The 16,398-nt window shown below is 35.3% G+C and overlaps 2 protein-coding genes across 2 annotated transcripts; both read left to right on the forward strand.

The window, feature by feature from the left end:
* Positions 1 to 6,478: 6,478 nt before the first annotated feature.
* LOC146741839 (monocarboxylate transporter 9-like) lies at positions 6,479 to 14,103 on the forward strand (the record flags this gene model as incomplete). The annotated part of the gene is made up of 3 exons (XM_085500600.1): positions 6,479 to 6,950; positions 10,102 to 10,245; positions 13,331 to 14,103. Coding segments are annotated over exons 1-3 (1,116 nt in total), but the record flags the coding sequence as incomplete, so codon positions are not given.
* A 3-nt stretch (positions 14,104 to 14,106) lies between these two features.
* On the forward strand, positions 14,107 to 15,483 carry LOC146741840 (monocarboxylate transporter 12-B-like). Its single transcript, XM_085500138.1, has 2 exons — positions 14,107 to 14,328; positions 14,941 to 15,483. Exons 1-2 carry the CDS (start codon positions 14,172 to 14,174, stop codon positions 15,117 to 15,119), a joined length of 336 nt encoding a protein of 111 aa, XP_085356264.1. The 5' UTR covers positions 14,107 to 14,171; the 3' UTR covers positions 15,120 to 15,483.
* Positions 15,484 to 16,398: the final 915 nt, after the last annotated feature.

Raw genomic sequence — 16,398 nt, forward strand, 5'->3', positions numbered from 1 at the left:
TGGGCAGTCTGTGCTACAAATCAATTGAACTTGAATGGACCTGAAACTTACTAAATTCAAACTGGGAAGTCTGTGATACAAATCAATTGAACTTGAATGGACCCGAAACTTACTAAATTCAAACTGGGTAGTCTGTGTTACAAATTAATTGAACTTGAATAGACCTGAAACTTACTAAATTCAAACTGGGTAGTCTGTGCTACAAATCAATTGAACTTGAATGGACCTGACACTTACCAAGTTGAAATTGTGCAGTCTGTGCTACAAATCAATTGAACTTGAATGGACCTGAAACTTACTAAATTCAAACTGGGTAGTTTGTGCTACAAATCAATTGAACTTGAATGGACCTGAAACTTACTAAATTCAAACTGGGAAGTCTGTGATACAAATCAATTGAACTTGAATGGACCCGAAACTTACTAAATTCAAACTGGGTAGTCTGTGTTACAAATTAATTGAACTTGAATAGACCTGAAACTTACTAAATTCAAACTGGGTAGTCTGTGCTACAAATCAATTGAACTTGAATGGACCTGACACTTACCAAGTTGAAATTGTGCAGTCTGTGCTACAAATCAATTGAACTTGAATGGACCTGAAACTTACTAAATTCAAACTGGGTAGTTTGTGCTACAAATTAATTGAACTTGAATGGACCTGAAACTTACTAAATTCAAACTGGGCAGTCTGTGCTACAAATCAATTGAACTTGAATGGACCTGAAACTTACTAAATTCAAACTGGGTAGTCTGTGTTACACATTAATTGAACTTGAATGGACCTGAAACTTACCAAGTTCAAATTGGGCAGTCTGTGCTACAAATCAATTGAACTTGAATGGACCTGACACTTACCAAGTTCAAATTGTGCAGTCTGTGCTACAAATCAATTGAACTTGAATGGACCTGAAACTTACTAAATTCAAAGTGTGTAGTCTGTGCTACAAATCAATTGACCTTGAATGGACCTGAAACTTACCAAGTTCAAATTGGGCAGTCTGTGCTACAAATCAATTGAACTTGAATGGACCTGAAACTTACTAAATTCAAACTGGGAAGTCTGTGATACAAATCAATTGAACTTGAATGGACCCGAAACTTACTAAATTCAAACTGGGTAGTCTGTGTTACAAATTAATTGAACTTGAATAGACCTGAAACTTACTAAATTCAAACTGGGTAGTCTGTGCTACAAATCAATTGAACTTGAATGGACCTGACACTTACCAAGTTGAAATTGTGCAGTCTGTGCTACAAATTAATTGACCTTGAATGGACCTGAAACTTACCAAGTTCAAATTGGGCAGTCTGTGCTACAAATCAATTGAACTTGAATGGACCTGAAACTTACTAAATTCAAACTGGGAAGTCTGTGATACAAATCAATTGAACTTGAATGGACCCGAAACTTACTAAATTCAAACTGGGTAGTCTGTGTTACAAATTAATTGAACTTGAATAGACCTGAAACTTACTAAATTCAAACTGGGTAGTCTGTGCTACAAATCAATTGAACTTGAATGGACCTGACACTTACCAAGTTGAAATTGTGCAGTCTGTGCTACAAATCAATTGAACTTGAATGGACCTGAAACTTACTAAATTCAAACTGGGTAGTTTGTGCTACAAATTAATTGAACTTGAATGGACCTGAAACTTACTAAATTCAAACTGGGCAGTCTGTGCTACAAATCAATTGAACTTGAATAGACGTGAAACTAACTAAGTTTAAATTGGGCAGTCTGTGCTACAAATCAATTGAACTTGAATGGACCTGAAACTAACTAAGTTTAAATCGGGTAGTCTGTGCTACAAGTTAATTGAACTTGAATGGACCTGAAACTTACCAAGTTCAAATTGGGCAGTCTGTGCTACAAATCAATTGAACTTGAATGGACCTGACACTTACCAAGTTCAAATTGTGCAGTCTGTGCTACAAATCAATTGAACTTGAATGGACCTGAAACTTACTAAATTCAAACTGGGTAGTCTGTGCTACAAATTAATTGAACTTGAATAGACCCGAAACTTACTAAATTCAAACTGGGCAGTCTGTGCTACAAATCAATTGAACTTGAATGGACCTGAAACTTACTAAGTTTAAATTGGGTAGTCTGTGCTACAAATCAATTGAACTTGAATGGACCTGAAACTTACTAAATTCAAACTGGGTAATCTGTGCTACAAATCAATTGAACTTGAATGGACATGAAACTTACCAAGTTCAAATTGTGCAGTCTGTGCTACAAATCAATTGAACTTGAATGGACCTGAAACTTAGTAAATTCAAACTGGGTAGTCTGTGCTACAAATTAATTGAACTTGAATAGACCTGAAACTTACTAAATTCATACTGGGCAGTCTGTGCTACAAATCAATTGAACTTGAATGAACCTGAAACTTACTAAATTCAAACTGGGTAGTCTGTGCTACAAATTAATTGAACTTGAATAGACCTGAAACTTACTAAATTCAAACTGGGCAGTCTGTGCTACAAATCAATTGAACTTGAATGGACCTGAAACTTACTAAGTTTAAATTGCGTAGTCTGTGCTACAAATCAATTGAACTTGAATGGACCTGAAACTTACTAAATTCAAACTGGGTAATCTGTGTTACAAATCAATTGAACTTGAATGGACATGAAACTTACCAAGTTCAAATTGTGCAGTCTGTGCTACAAATCAATTGAACTTGAATGGACCTGAAACTTACTAAATTCAAACTGGGTAGTCTGTGTTACAAATTAATTGAACTTGAATAGACCTGAAATTTACTAAATTCAAACTGGGTAATCTGTGCTACAAATCAATTGAACTTGAATGGACATGAAACTTACCAAGTTCAAACTGGGTAGTCTGTGTTAGAAATTAATTGAACTTGAATGGACCTGAAACTTACCAAGTTCAAATTGGGCAGTCTGTGCTACAAATCAATTGAACTTGAATGGACCTGAAACTTCCCAAGTTCAAATTGGGCAGTCTGTGCTACAAATCAATTGAACTTGAATGGACCTGACACTTACCAAGTTCAAATTGTGCAGTCTGTGCTACAAATCAATTGAACTTGAATGGACCTGAAACTTACTAAATTCAAAGTGGGTAGTCTGTGCTACAAATCAATTGACCTTGAATGGACCTGAAACTTACCAAGTTCAAATTGGGCAGTCTGTGCTACAAATCAATTGAACTTGAATGGACCTGAAACTTACCAAGTTCAAATTGGGCAGTCTGTGCTAAAAATCAATTGAACTTGAATGGACCTGAAACTTACTAAATTCAAACTGGGAAGTCTGTGATACAAATCAATTGAACTTGGATGGACCCGAAACTTACTAAATTCAAACTGGGTAGTCTGTGTTACAAATTAATTGAACTTGAATAGACCTGAAACTTACTAAATTCAAACTGGGTAGTCTGTGCTACAAATCAATTGAACTTGAATGGACCTGACACTTACCAAGTTCAAATTGTGCAGTCTGTGCTACAAATCAATTGAACTTGAATGGACCTGAAACTTACTAAATTCAAACTGGGTAGTCTGTGCTACAAATTAATTGAACTTGAATGGACCTGAAACTTACTAAATTCAAACTGGGCAGTCTGTGCTACAAATCAATTGAACTTGAATGGACCTGAAACTTACTAAATTCAAACTGGGTAATCTGTGCTATAAATCAATTGAACTTGAATGGACCTGAAACTTACCAAGTTCAAATTGTGCAGTCTGTGCTACAAATCAATTGAACTTGAATGGACCTGAAACTTACTAAATTCAAACTGGGTAGTCTGTGTTACAAATTAATTGAACTTGAATGGACCTGAAACTTACCAAGTTCAAATTGGGCAGTCTGTGCTACAAATCAATTGAACTTGAATGGACCTGAAACTTCCCAAGTTCAAATTGGGCAGTCTGTGCTACAAATCAATTGAACTTGAATGGACCTGAAACTTACCAAGTTGAAATTGTGCAGTCTGTGCTACAAATCAATTGAACTTGAATGGACCTGAAACTTACTAAATTCAAACTAAGTAGTCTGTGTTACAAATTAATTGAACTTGAATGGACCTGAAACTTACCAAGTTCAAATTGGGCAGTCTGTGCTACAAATCAATTGAACTTGAATGGACCTGAAACTTACTAAATTCAAAGTGGGTAGTCTGTGCTACAAATCAATTGAACTTGAATGGACCTGAAACTTCCCAAGTTCAAATTGGGCAGTCTGTGCTACAAATCAATTGAACTTGAATGGACCTGACACTTACCAAGTTCAAATTGTGCAGTCTGTGCTACAAATCAATTGAACTTGAATGGACCTGAAACTTACTAAATTCAAACTAAGTAGTCTGTGTTACAAATTAATTGAACTTGAATGGACCTGAAACTTACCAAGTTCAAATTGGGCAGTCTGTGCTACAAATGAATTGAATTTGAATGGACCTGAAACTAACTAAGTTCAAATTGGGCAGTCATGTGCTGGTAATGTGAAAAACCCTTGTTTTATATGTGTATGAAACGATGATTATTTGAAAATAGATTGAAATTGATAAACACAATTCATTCTCGCTAACTAGAGTGTGTTGTTTTTCTACTCGCTTGAAAATGTATGTAGAACGGATTAGTATGTTGCCGCGAGAGGGCGTGATCAATGACGATAACACAATATTCAAGTTGTTGACTAAATGTTTTATTATGTTGAGCCATTTCTATGGGGTATTTTAAATCATGTTTTTTAGGTGTGGAAAGGGGAGTCTTCGGATGAGTAGATCATCTCTAATTATCACATTATATATACATGTATTAAGAAACCCGTAACAGATCCAGTCTCTGAAATTCAACAAATTAAATTACAATGTGTACTTAACACAATGCAAAAAGCCACAAAGGTTGAATCTCATTGGTCATTCTTGATAAAATGCACAATATGAATGAGATTGACAATTATATATGCAGGGGGTGGGGTATTATTGGAGCTTTCAAGTTTTGTTGTCCGTATGTCATGAAAATCTCAAGAATATTTTAAGGCAATCTGGTACAAGTGTGCTTTTGGATACTCCTCAGATCTGATTAGGTTGTGTACCAAATATGTTAATTTCAGAAATTAGCTAATTTGCATATTTTTGGATCAAACTTAGTTGGAATATGAATGGCATACCAGTTTACATTTTAGGAAAATGTGGGAACGTCTTCTGCTCAAACAGCAAAAAGACGCGCAATTCACATTGATTTACCGGGTAAGTAATTGTGAGTATCGGTCGTCGTTTCGACGACTCAAAAGTGTCACGATGCAGTGGCGAGAGATGTCAGCCTTTTAAAAATCACAGATGAAATGACATCCAGCTGAAATGTATGCAACAAGTAACTAATAATACACAAAATCGCTGCACAATGCAAGAACTACTTTGCGTGACCATAGTACATTTACCAATTACGCCCGCTACGATCGTCCATATACAAAAATACATTTTACCCACATTTTATTATTTCCCACTTTTATTTTTCAAGTAAGTAGATCATTAAGACCTGGATTATGATGTTTTAAATGTTTAAACATTAAAAAAATGTTATTCGATAATATTAATATTATCCTTTGATACTTAACCTCTGACCTCTGTAAAGTCAACCACACCGTCTTTACACAGATTTGTTCAACCATTTATGAAAATAACAATTATTTTTAGCTTCGCTGTCGACTTTGTCGAGCGGAGATTATCGACTTCGTCTTGAAAACTACAAGCCTGAATGCTTTGATACTTGGGTAGACCTCTCTTAGATTTGTTCATTTCATGATAATATCTTCAATTTTCTAATTTTGGTGAATATTTTTGTAATTTTTGGTAAAAAGTGATATTTTCGACTTCTTGGTAAAAACCGTAATTCCGATTGTTTTGATATTACATATATATGTAAAACATGTGTACCTCTCTCAGATTTGTTCATTTCGTACTGATATCTTTAATTCTTTCATTTTGGTGAATATTTTTGTCATTTTTAGTAAAAAGTGAAATTCTTGAATTCTTGTTGAAAATAACAAGTCCGATTGCTTTGATACTATACATAGTGTTCATTTTCTAATGATATCTTCAGTTTTTTAATTGAAATGTGCATTGCTAACAGCGGAGCTATCTCAGCCGATAGGCTGCTTGTTATTATATTGTTATACTTCATTGCTTTCAATGCGCGTCACAGGTCATGAGCCACATATTAAAATAGGGCGATTCTGAACGAAAATGTTATTCTTAGATTACGAATAGTATATATTCTTTCTGCTTACATAACCTAACACATTACTCTGTTCGGGAACATATCAGTAGTTCATGGCGGAGAAGTCAGAAATAGATGACCTGTCATGTCAAAGTTATCGTTTTCAAACGTTCTCGCCCACGCGAGATCTTGCCAGAAACAGGAAATCCACTGCTTGATTACCCGAAAACATTTGTATACGCCATAGTTAAAGGGTCACAAGTCCATTCTGATGTTCACAGTGAAGAAATCGCATCATCTTCGTCGGCAAAGACCTGTTTATGTAGCCATTCTATCACCACATTCTCGGGAAGAGTATGTTTATTTCGAGTTCGGAAAACCACACGATTCGAACGAAGCCATCGCACACGACATAAGTTGTTGTTGGACTTTGAACTATTGCACGATCTTACGGTCAAAGAGTGCTATTGATTGCTTACTTGGGCAGACCATTACCCCGAACCTTTACTGACATACTGCTCTACTTGCCGTATATACGTCCCGGAATGAAGCGTTTATGTAAAGTCGATGGAGAGTGGTATGGTTGGCTTGTTGTTGGTGCGAGTCATTTAACCTTAATGTTAATCATGGGATCAGTCGTTAGCATGGGGGTTTTCCTGGTGGTATTATTGGACTATTTTGGTGAGAGCACTGGCAAGACGGCTACAATTCAATCATTGCAATCATTCATGATGCTTTTCCCAGGTAGGAAAATATGATGTTATAACAGTATCGATCTCGGCAGCAACAAAACGCAGGTTAAAGGTTACAGATCAGATTGCAGGTCAGGTTACAGGTTGTCGATCAATAAAAAAAATTCTCAATATTTAATCTTTTTCACGATTTTTTTAATAACAGCGGTCACGATCCCGGGTCGTCCTCGTCATCGAAAGCGATGGTCATTTAAGCCGAACTCAGACAGCCTTGCTCGACACCACAGGAAAATCTTCTGAGACCGCCATTTTAGAGGGGCGGCAAAGGGGGTAGCTGGTACAGTTTTACGGGAAATAAATAGGTTTTTTTTTTACAATTTACAAGGAAAAAAAGACGTTTTTACAGTTTACAGTGAAAATTGAATGTTTACAGTTTACAGAGAAAATAAAGGTTATTTTACATTTTACGGAAGATTAAGAAAAAAAACCTAGAAAATTCTTGTACGTACCGAAAAAAATGAAACATTTTTACAGTGTACGAAAACAATATTTGATCGATTACATTGTACGTCTAGCCTGTGATTACAGAATTACGGAATTTATTTTTTTAACTTACGTTGTACGAACAAAAAAAATATTGCAATTACGTTGAACGAAAATAACCCTTACCCCCTTCATCTTACACTACTGTCGCCGACGAACGCGGGGACGAACGTCTTGTCTAAAATATTAAACACGGGTCGTCTTGTTTTGCGACAACTCACACTGAAGCGACGCGACATCCGTATTCGTCGGTGAACGTCGGGCGAAGCTGTCTGAGTCGGCCTTGAGGGGTGAACCATTTGAGATCTTGGGGGGGGGGGGGAGCTTGGAAAATAACAAGTTTGTAATTTTTTCTCGTATAAATCTTGGGTCAATTTTTTTACATTAATACCTATGCTTCCTAAAATGAATATTACGTTCTATTTTTTCTACTTGGATTGGTATGGACATTTGTTTGTCCAAAATCTTTCAAGCCCCCCTGGATTTCAAATATTCCGCACCTTATCCACAATCCCTAATTGTACCATTTTGTAGCTTACAAAATAGTATTTTATCGCATCGTAATACTGCTGACACGTTGTACTGTGTAACTCCGGTTGTATTCCACATGGTTGTTGGATTAATTTGAATTACAGTTTTAGAGTCTATTTTTTTACAATTTTTAATATGTTTACAACAAAAAGTCGTCCAAAGTGCATAGGATAGTGCAATATTCAAAGATTTATGGCGGGAAAGAATGTGTAAGCTTAACGATTCTAATTTGAGTTTAATTCAATGTTTTAATGACTTCTAATTTTAATGTGTTGTTTGTTAGGTTTATTCCAAACCGAAACAAAGTTTGGAACTGAACTCGAATGAGAGCGCCCTCATGTGTTTGAAGTGTTTGTTTATTTATACACACCTTCGTCTGAATTTTGACTAAAAATAAGTGGTTAGATTTCTTAACCGCCAAACAGAAATGTTTTTCTTTTTCTAAACTTGCACTTTATATTACAGATACATTTTTTTTTCAAAACCGCAATATATTAATTCTTTTTCTTTTATATTCAGAGCTACGGGTGTGGTCATTTAAACAAAGTATATTTTCTTTTCTGAGAAAATTTTGTTTTGTTCATATTTTTTATCACATTTCTGACCTCAATATGAAAAGGGCAAAAGTTGCAATACTTATTATTTATCTTATAACAGCCATCTCCGAATTGTGTACCCTCCAAAATAGTGTATATGCTATACATCAATGTTATACATTCAACAACTTTCAACTGAAAAAAGATGGTCACAAGTTTGTATAGTTACCGAATTCTTAGATAGCAAATCTAGAGGGCAACATCTTTTGAAATCCAGCATTTCAGCAGTACTAAGGAAAGGTTAAAGGGTTAAAGTTGCAGCTATTACCCCTTTAAACGGCCCAACCATGATAAAAGTATAGACAGCAACATCATTCCATAGAAACTGGTTGGAACCTGCTCACTGTTAACTATATGAATCAACTGAACGGATTAATTCATATCTAAAACGTTTATTGATATTAGTTACTCTTTTTTATTGTCAAAGTTTTGTTTATGACTAAACAAGTACACAAACTAAAGTCAAACGAAGCTTAGAAAGAACTCCTGCGTGACAAAAGATTTGAATGTCTGAAATAAAATAACAGCAAATTATGGAAATATGAATAGCTGCTTTGTAATCACAATTGTGAAAACAGAGAAATAAACACTGTACATCTGTGGCATGTTAACATTTTTAGTCCTCGTTTTGACGTAGTCTGAAAACGGAGACTTATGGACTCCCCAGATCTAGTACGTCGATGATATATCAATGCACATTCTTTTATTTCAAAAATATTTTAAAGTTAAATATTGAGAAAAATTTTATTCATCGACAACCAGTAACCTGACCTGTAACCTGCGTTTTGTTGCTGCCGGTATCGATCTCATGTCAACCCTAGGTTAATTACGCACTGGCTGACTATATACTCTACGGTGTCTTTGTAATAACCCCTCTCGCCCACAGGTGCTCGGAACGTTTCCTGGATAATAAAAATGACCTAAAGTGGGATCTTTATTATATGAGTAGTAGGGGAATGTACCGGCGACTGACTAACTATGCCGATCCCAATTTAGGTCATTTTTTATTATCCAGGAAACGTTCCGTGGCCTGTGCTCTCGCCCGCTCGGAGCGCTCGCTATAGTATTATTTATACTAAACTCCAAAATACAACGACAGATCTTAGATTTTTGAAGCTGTTATTTGCATATTCATGAGTAAACGTCATGAAAGTAAATGATCAATTAGTGCTTGTTTAACACGGGGTCACTGACCGCCTTCTACATGTACCGGTATAGATTTAGTTCTGAACACCTAGTCCCCTTCCCTTCCCTTCCTATCTATTAATGTGTAATTAAAAGGTGGTGGTCGTGACGCCGCGTTCTGTTCGATACGGGACTGATAGTGACGTATACAACGCGTGTAAAATACGTTGTTTGTTTACATGAAATTCCAACACTCGCTGCACGAAGACCACCACCCTGTACAAAGAATTGGGAAATCCTTGTTTAGCGCTTTCTAACATCACACAACTGATGTATCACATTATATTTGGTTTAAAAAAGTCCGTTACCAAGATATGTTTAAATTAATGTTTATTTTTTTTTTCACAGGTCCCGTGATAAGCAGTTTGAATAATAAATTTGGTACCAGACCGATGGTTGTTATTGGTGGAATTTGCTCAAGTGCTGGTTTACTACTATGCTCATTTGCAAATAGCATTAATGCATTACTCGTGACGTATGGTGTAATTGTTGGTAAGAAATGAAATATCCACGTCAAACAACGTATGATCGGTGGTATGTTTTCCTGTGTTTTCTGGTTTGATTATTTTGACATTTTGTAGACTAAACTTCCACACGTACGCAATTTAATATCACAGCATTGTGGCATGACACGACTGCTATAAAGTTACTTAAAAGTTGAGCTACCTTTCTGACCAGTGCTCATTCATTGCCTTAACATTATCTGTCTGTGTGGAAACTAAAACTAATAGTACAGAACATCTAAAGCCTTTGCCCCCTAAATATATTTGGAATCAGGAGTCCAAAAAAATATAGACTGGCATGTTATGTAGCCATCAAATAGAAAAACAATTTTCTGACTACTTAAAAAATAATACAGAAGAAATAGATGTGAATCTACAAATTAGTAAAGAGATATTAATAAATACAGCTGAAACTTGACACACAAAAACAGATTAGACAACCTTGGTTTGACAAATCTTGTAGTGAATTAAAGCGAGGGAGTTGTCACCGCACATGCGTCAGATGGCCATAGCGTGTTATGTGTACAAACAAGCGTCGAGTCTTAAGCCTTTGCGTTGGGACTCGATTTCCGCGCATGCGCAAGTGACGAGAAACTTACCAAAGTATCAAAACTGCTTTCTAAAGAACCTCTATATGAAACACAACTTTTATTTTATTAAAAAGGTTTATAAACTTTCACTAACTAATAAGAAAAAAAGAATTCAAACGTCAGATGATCAAAGCGGGAGGGTCGTCACCTGCGCGCGATAACAACACACGCTAACAACGCAAAGGCTCATAGGTAGACGATTGTTTGTAAACAATGACACGCTATGGCCATCTGACGACTCCCGCGCTTTAATCAATTAGAAATATCAGACAAGAACAAGCAGAAAGAGTACTGCGCAATATTGAAACAACTACGCTGTCACCAAACTTAGAACAGTCCATTTTAAATTCTACTAGGCTGAGTCATTTCAAAAAAATTTATAAGTTAGAAAATGTAAATAACAATGAAATTAAACAAGAACCGTTGAGCAAAGAGAAATAAACACAGGGAAATTGTAGATGCAATAAAGAGGTGAAAAATCTAGTGGTGGTGATGCCGTTACAAATTATATGCTAACAATAAAAAACAAATCACTTATTCAAAGTCTATGCAAATTATTTAATAATATTTTAGTTAGTACATTTCCGAATGCTGGAGTCAACTTTCTTAAGTCCCTTTACATAGATCTGGTGAAAAGTCAGATCCGGGAAATTATAGAGCAATGTAATATCCAGCTATGCTTATCTAAATTGTTCATGAATATTCTGAATGGAAGATTAGTTTTATATTTGGAATCAAATAATTTGCTAAGTTTGGTTTTCAAAAACAGCGTAAAACCACAGATGTCATTTTTCTCTTAAAGACATCTGTAGAATAAAACCTTGTACAACAAACAAAAATAAATCCAGAAAATAATATGCTTGTTTTATCGACTTTAAATAGCATACGATAGTGTCTGACGAGAAGGTTTAGTAATATGTAATAGTAATATGAAATACAAAGTAAAGTTACCAACCGGTTATCTGATGATTTTATATCTAGATGTGGAGTAAAACAAAGTGAAACCTTTCACCAACTCTCTGCTGTATTTGGTGAACAAAATCCTGTTTTAATTAATAATACACCACTGAATGACATTTCCTATGCTGATGACTTGGCTTTATTATCATAAAGTGCTGAAGGCCCACAAAACTGTTTAAATAAATTATCAAGTTATTGCTCACAGTGGAAATTAACGATGAATATAAAGAAAACTAAAATTATGCTATTCAATAAAAGTAACTATTTATTAAAAAAATAACTATATATTGAATAATGAGACTATTACAACAATGAAAGAGTTCTGTTATCTTGATGTAAGCTTTACACCAAACGGAAAATTTAAACTAAATCAAGAAATGCTAAAAAAACAAAGCATTGAAAGCACTGTTCACTGTCAGACATAGAGTGTTGCATCACAAGATGTCTGAAATTAATTTCACCAGTTCTGTTATATGGATTGGAGGGTTAGAATTCAAATGCTGCCAAATAATCACATCATTAAGCATTAATGTTCTAAGCATTGTAGAACAGTGTGAACTTGAGGATTTAAAGTCTGACAACCTTAAAGTAAATAACATAAAACAATTATCAGATTCAATAAAATAAAAACTATACATTAAATATTCTTTATTCTGGAAAGATCAGCCAAATAAATCAAGTGGTAATACAAATGGGGAGGGAAATAAGCTGAGCAAGTTATTCAAAAAAAGATTATTTCAGACAACATCATTAATTTCAATCTACCGAAATTGTTATAAAAATTTGGAGTAAGTGATCACACTCTAATAGAAATAGAATTAGGTCGCCGAAAAAAATCCACAAATCCAATTAAGGATAGAAAGTGTAAGAAATGTAATAATGATGTGATGAAATGCATTTTATTCTGGAATGTGCATGTTTTGAAATTGAAAAACGATGTTTATTTCTAGATTGTAACATTACTAATAAAATCACAGGCAAGCTAACTGCAGATGTTTTTCTTAAAATAATGAAGCATGACCTTGCCCTCTCCAAACTTTTGAAAAATACATTATTCGATTATATAAATACACATCTAACCCATGACAGAACCAATGCCTTTTCCCCTAGTTTTTTTCTTTTTATTTATTTAGTATTATTATTTTAGTCTTTTGTTATTTACCATACAAAGCCCTCTGATGATTTTGGTTGTGTAATAACATTATTATTATTATTATTATTATTATTATTATTATTATTATTATTATTATTATTATTATTATTATTATTATTATTATTATTTAACATTCTTGGAACACAATGCTGATATCTGTTTAGCTGAATGTGTATTAGTCACAGTTGAAACAAATACCTCAAGATGTATATAATGATATGTGAGGTAATTAGTGACTGAATGAATTTAGCACTGTAAGCATCTTTACTATGAAGCTAGACTATTCTCATGTACATATATGTCATGTGCACTTAATTGCAATATACGTTTATATGTATTGATGAATACAATCTATTTCTCTTCTGTATCAGGCCTGGCTAGTGGAATGTCTTATGGACCTAGTATTGTGATTATTGGACACTATTTTCACAAACGACATGCCGTAGCCAATGGAATTGTCTTTGCTGGTACAGGTACTGGCATTATGGTACTCCCACCCTTGTGCCAGGTATTAATCGATACATACGGATGGAGAGGAGCAATCATTGTAATTGCAGGAATTAATTTAAATATTGTTGTCTGTGGAATGTTGATGAGAGCACCAAGGCAATGTGTACGGGAGAGAGAAGATGGCACGAGAACTAAAGACAATATCAACACTAACGTGGAATGCATAGATGATGATAATGCTGCTGCTGATGATGATGATGATATAAACAAAGAACGTCTGCTCGAAGCAGGAGACGTGGTAGGCACGAATAACATCCAAATCGACCACTATAGAGATAGTTATATGTTATCTCAGTCTACTAACGAACAGACAGATGACGTCCAGTCTATACACAATGCTAAATCACCATTGAAGAAAATCGGGGTCATCCTGGCTCTGCATTTATTCACCAATTCTTGGTTCAGAATATTATTGTTTTCTGTATTGTTTTGGAGTACTGGTCATCTTCTATTTCTTTTCCATTTGGTAAACAGGGCAGTATCTGACGATATACCAATACTTGATGCTACGTTTGTAATGACAATTCTGGGTATATGTTCAATACTTGGCAGAGTATTGCATGGCTGGTTCGTAGACCTCGGATATTTTTCCCCAATGTTCCTTTCGTCCTGTGCCTTTTGCGTGTGCGGTCCTTTTGCGTGTGCGGTGCGTCAGCACTGCTCGTTCTTGTCGCCAATGGTAACTATTGGGTATATGCTTTGATGGCGATATTATACGGTACCTCCTGTGGTATTGGGGTCGCATTACACGGTTCTGTGTCCATGAAAGTATGCGTTGGCACAGAACATTTATCAAGTGCATTCGGTTGGTATTTATTTTCTGCTAGTTTTGGAAACGCACTTGGACCATTTCTTGGAGGTATGATATTTTTTTTACTAATGTAGTATGTAGATTATATTAAACCTTTATATTAATTAATGACACTATAAAGTGAACTGACGCATGAAGCAATGGAAAAAAGCATTATGGCTTTGGTTCAGAACATCTACATTCAAACTTGGTGGATCAAAGTTGGTTCATTTCGTAATATTATGCAATGCATGTCACATAATGGTATGTAGGATTTAAGATTCCAATTTATTCGGTTTTGCTAAGATTATGCGATTATTAAGTAATACAACCCGTTATATAGCTTTTACATGATATATTATGTACATAAGATAAATGCGATAAAGAAGATAAATGCGTTTTACCAATATAAGTTGAACCATTAGAAGGAAATGTTCCTTGGCCTTTCTAGTGGCTATACAAAAACAATAAACATCATTTCAACACCACTCTTGTGGTGGAGTTGGAATTTTGTCTATTTCACGTACACATTATAACCTTACTTTCAGATTGGATATATGACATCTCATTGAATTATAATCATTCATATTTGCCGGTTGTGTATTTTTGTTACCAACACTCTTCATTTTTATGCAAATTGTCCCCAAAAGATGCCAATCAAATTGTCTCTTTTTCTTTCAGGTTGGGTATACGACACTTCGTCGAATTACAATCTATCATTCATATTGGCGTGTTGTGTATTCTTGTTTTCAGCACTCCTCATGTTTATGCAAATTCTCTACAAAAGGTGCCAATCAAATCGTTACTCGCGTCACAAGGCAGATGTACAAGATCAACACAATGACAACACTGAGTTGTGAGACAAATAAAGTAATGGAGGACCGTTGCGCCACATCAAATATTGTAATATCAGACTTCATTTTCTACGATTTACAAATGACCACATGCAGTTTTTCAAAAACGCCACATTTCAGACAGATTACTTAGGTGCAGTCAAATCACCGAGACACTCGTTGCACCAGAAATGTGTTTATTCCAGTATTATTCCGTAGTGTACGAGTATGTGAGTGTAACATTGTTATAAAAGAACGTTGAATCATGAAACATCCAACGCCCAACTAAGTTATTGTATATTTCACTGCCATGTTCTAATTTATGCATCCTTTGCAAATGTCGCGCTGTTTTAATACCAAAATAAATGGAACTTCAAAACGCTACAGATAACCGGTATTCTTTCGTTTCGTATAGACGCATGCATGATGCGTGCTGGTCTAAAGTAAAACAAAATAGCAAAAACAAGTTGACCAACATTTTTCAAAGCACAATATCACTTTTATGGTTTTCCATAATTTGAAAATGCCAAAATTGCGAGTTGCCAGTAACCGTGCCTCCACGCAGATGAAATTTAAACATCTATGTACATTCCGATCAGAAATTTTCAGACGCACATTATCATACGTCGTCGAATTACAACGTATCATTTTTTATCTTGTGGTTACACACATCTCGTTTATGCAAATTACTTACAGATGATGTAAAGCAAAACGGATGCATAAACCATCTCAATGACAAAAAGGAAAAAGTAACGCAGGAGCATTAGGTATACATAGTACTACTATAACCTTGTCCGTTGTATATGCCAAACGATGTACATCTGTTTTTGTTTTCAGTCAGTAAACGATCAAATGATAATTTAAAGGGCGGTGGTCGTCGCTCCGCGTTCTGTTCGATATGGGACTCATAGCAACGTATACAACGCGTGTAAAATACATTGCTTATTTACATAAATTTCGAACACGCGCTGCGCGACGATCACCGCCCTTCAAGGCGAAAATAAAATGGCACACAGGGTACCAGTAAATCAAATACTGAATAGAAATATTATCAGTGGTTTTAACATTAACATCAAAGGGCGATGGGCGTCGCGCCGCGTCCTGTTCGATATGGGACTCATAGCGACATATACAACGCGTGTAAAATACATTGTTTACATGAAATCCGAACACGCGCTGAGCGCCGACCACCGCCCTTTAAGCTGGTGGTTTGTGAACAGGTTTACGACGATAAAGCTGTTGATGAAGTGCAATACACACCTTCCAAACATTTCAGTAGCTTACCTGTTTTATCATTTGAATCATT

Source organism: Saccoglossus kowalevskii, chromosome 6 (genome assembly GCF_978046115.1).
Source record: "Saccoglossus kowalevskii chromosome 6, keSacKowa6.1, whole genome shotgun sequence".
NCBI classification, from domain to species: Eukaryota; Metazoa; Hemichordata; class Enteropneusta; family Harrimaniidae; genus Saccoglossus; species Saccoglossus kowalevskii.

Coding starts and splice junctions, on each gene's coding strand:
- LOC146741840 (XM_085500138.1), top strand. CDS start 14,172: ATGGCGATATTATACGGTACCTCCTGTGGTATTGGGGTCGCATTACAC. Junction 14,329..14,940: donor ACTTGGACCATTTCTTGGAG/GTATGATATTTT, acceptor TTTTTCTTTCAG/GTTGGGTATACGACACTTCG.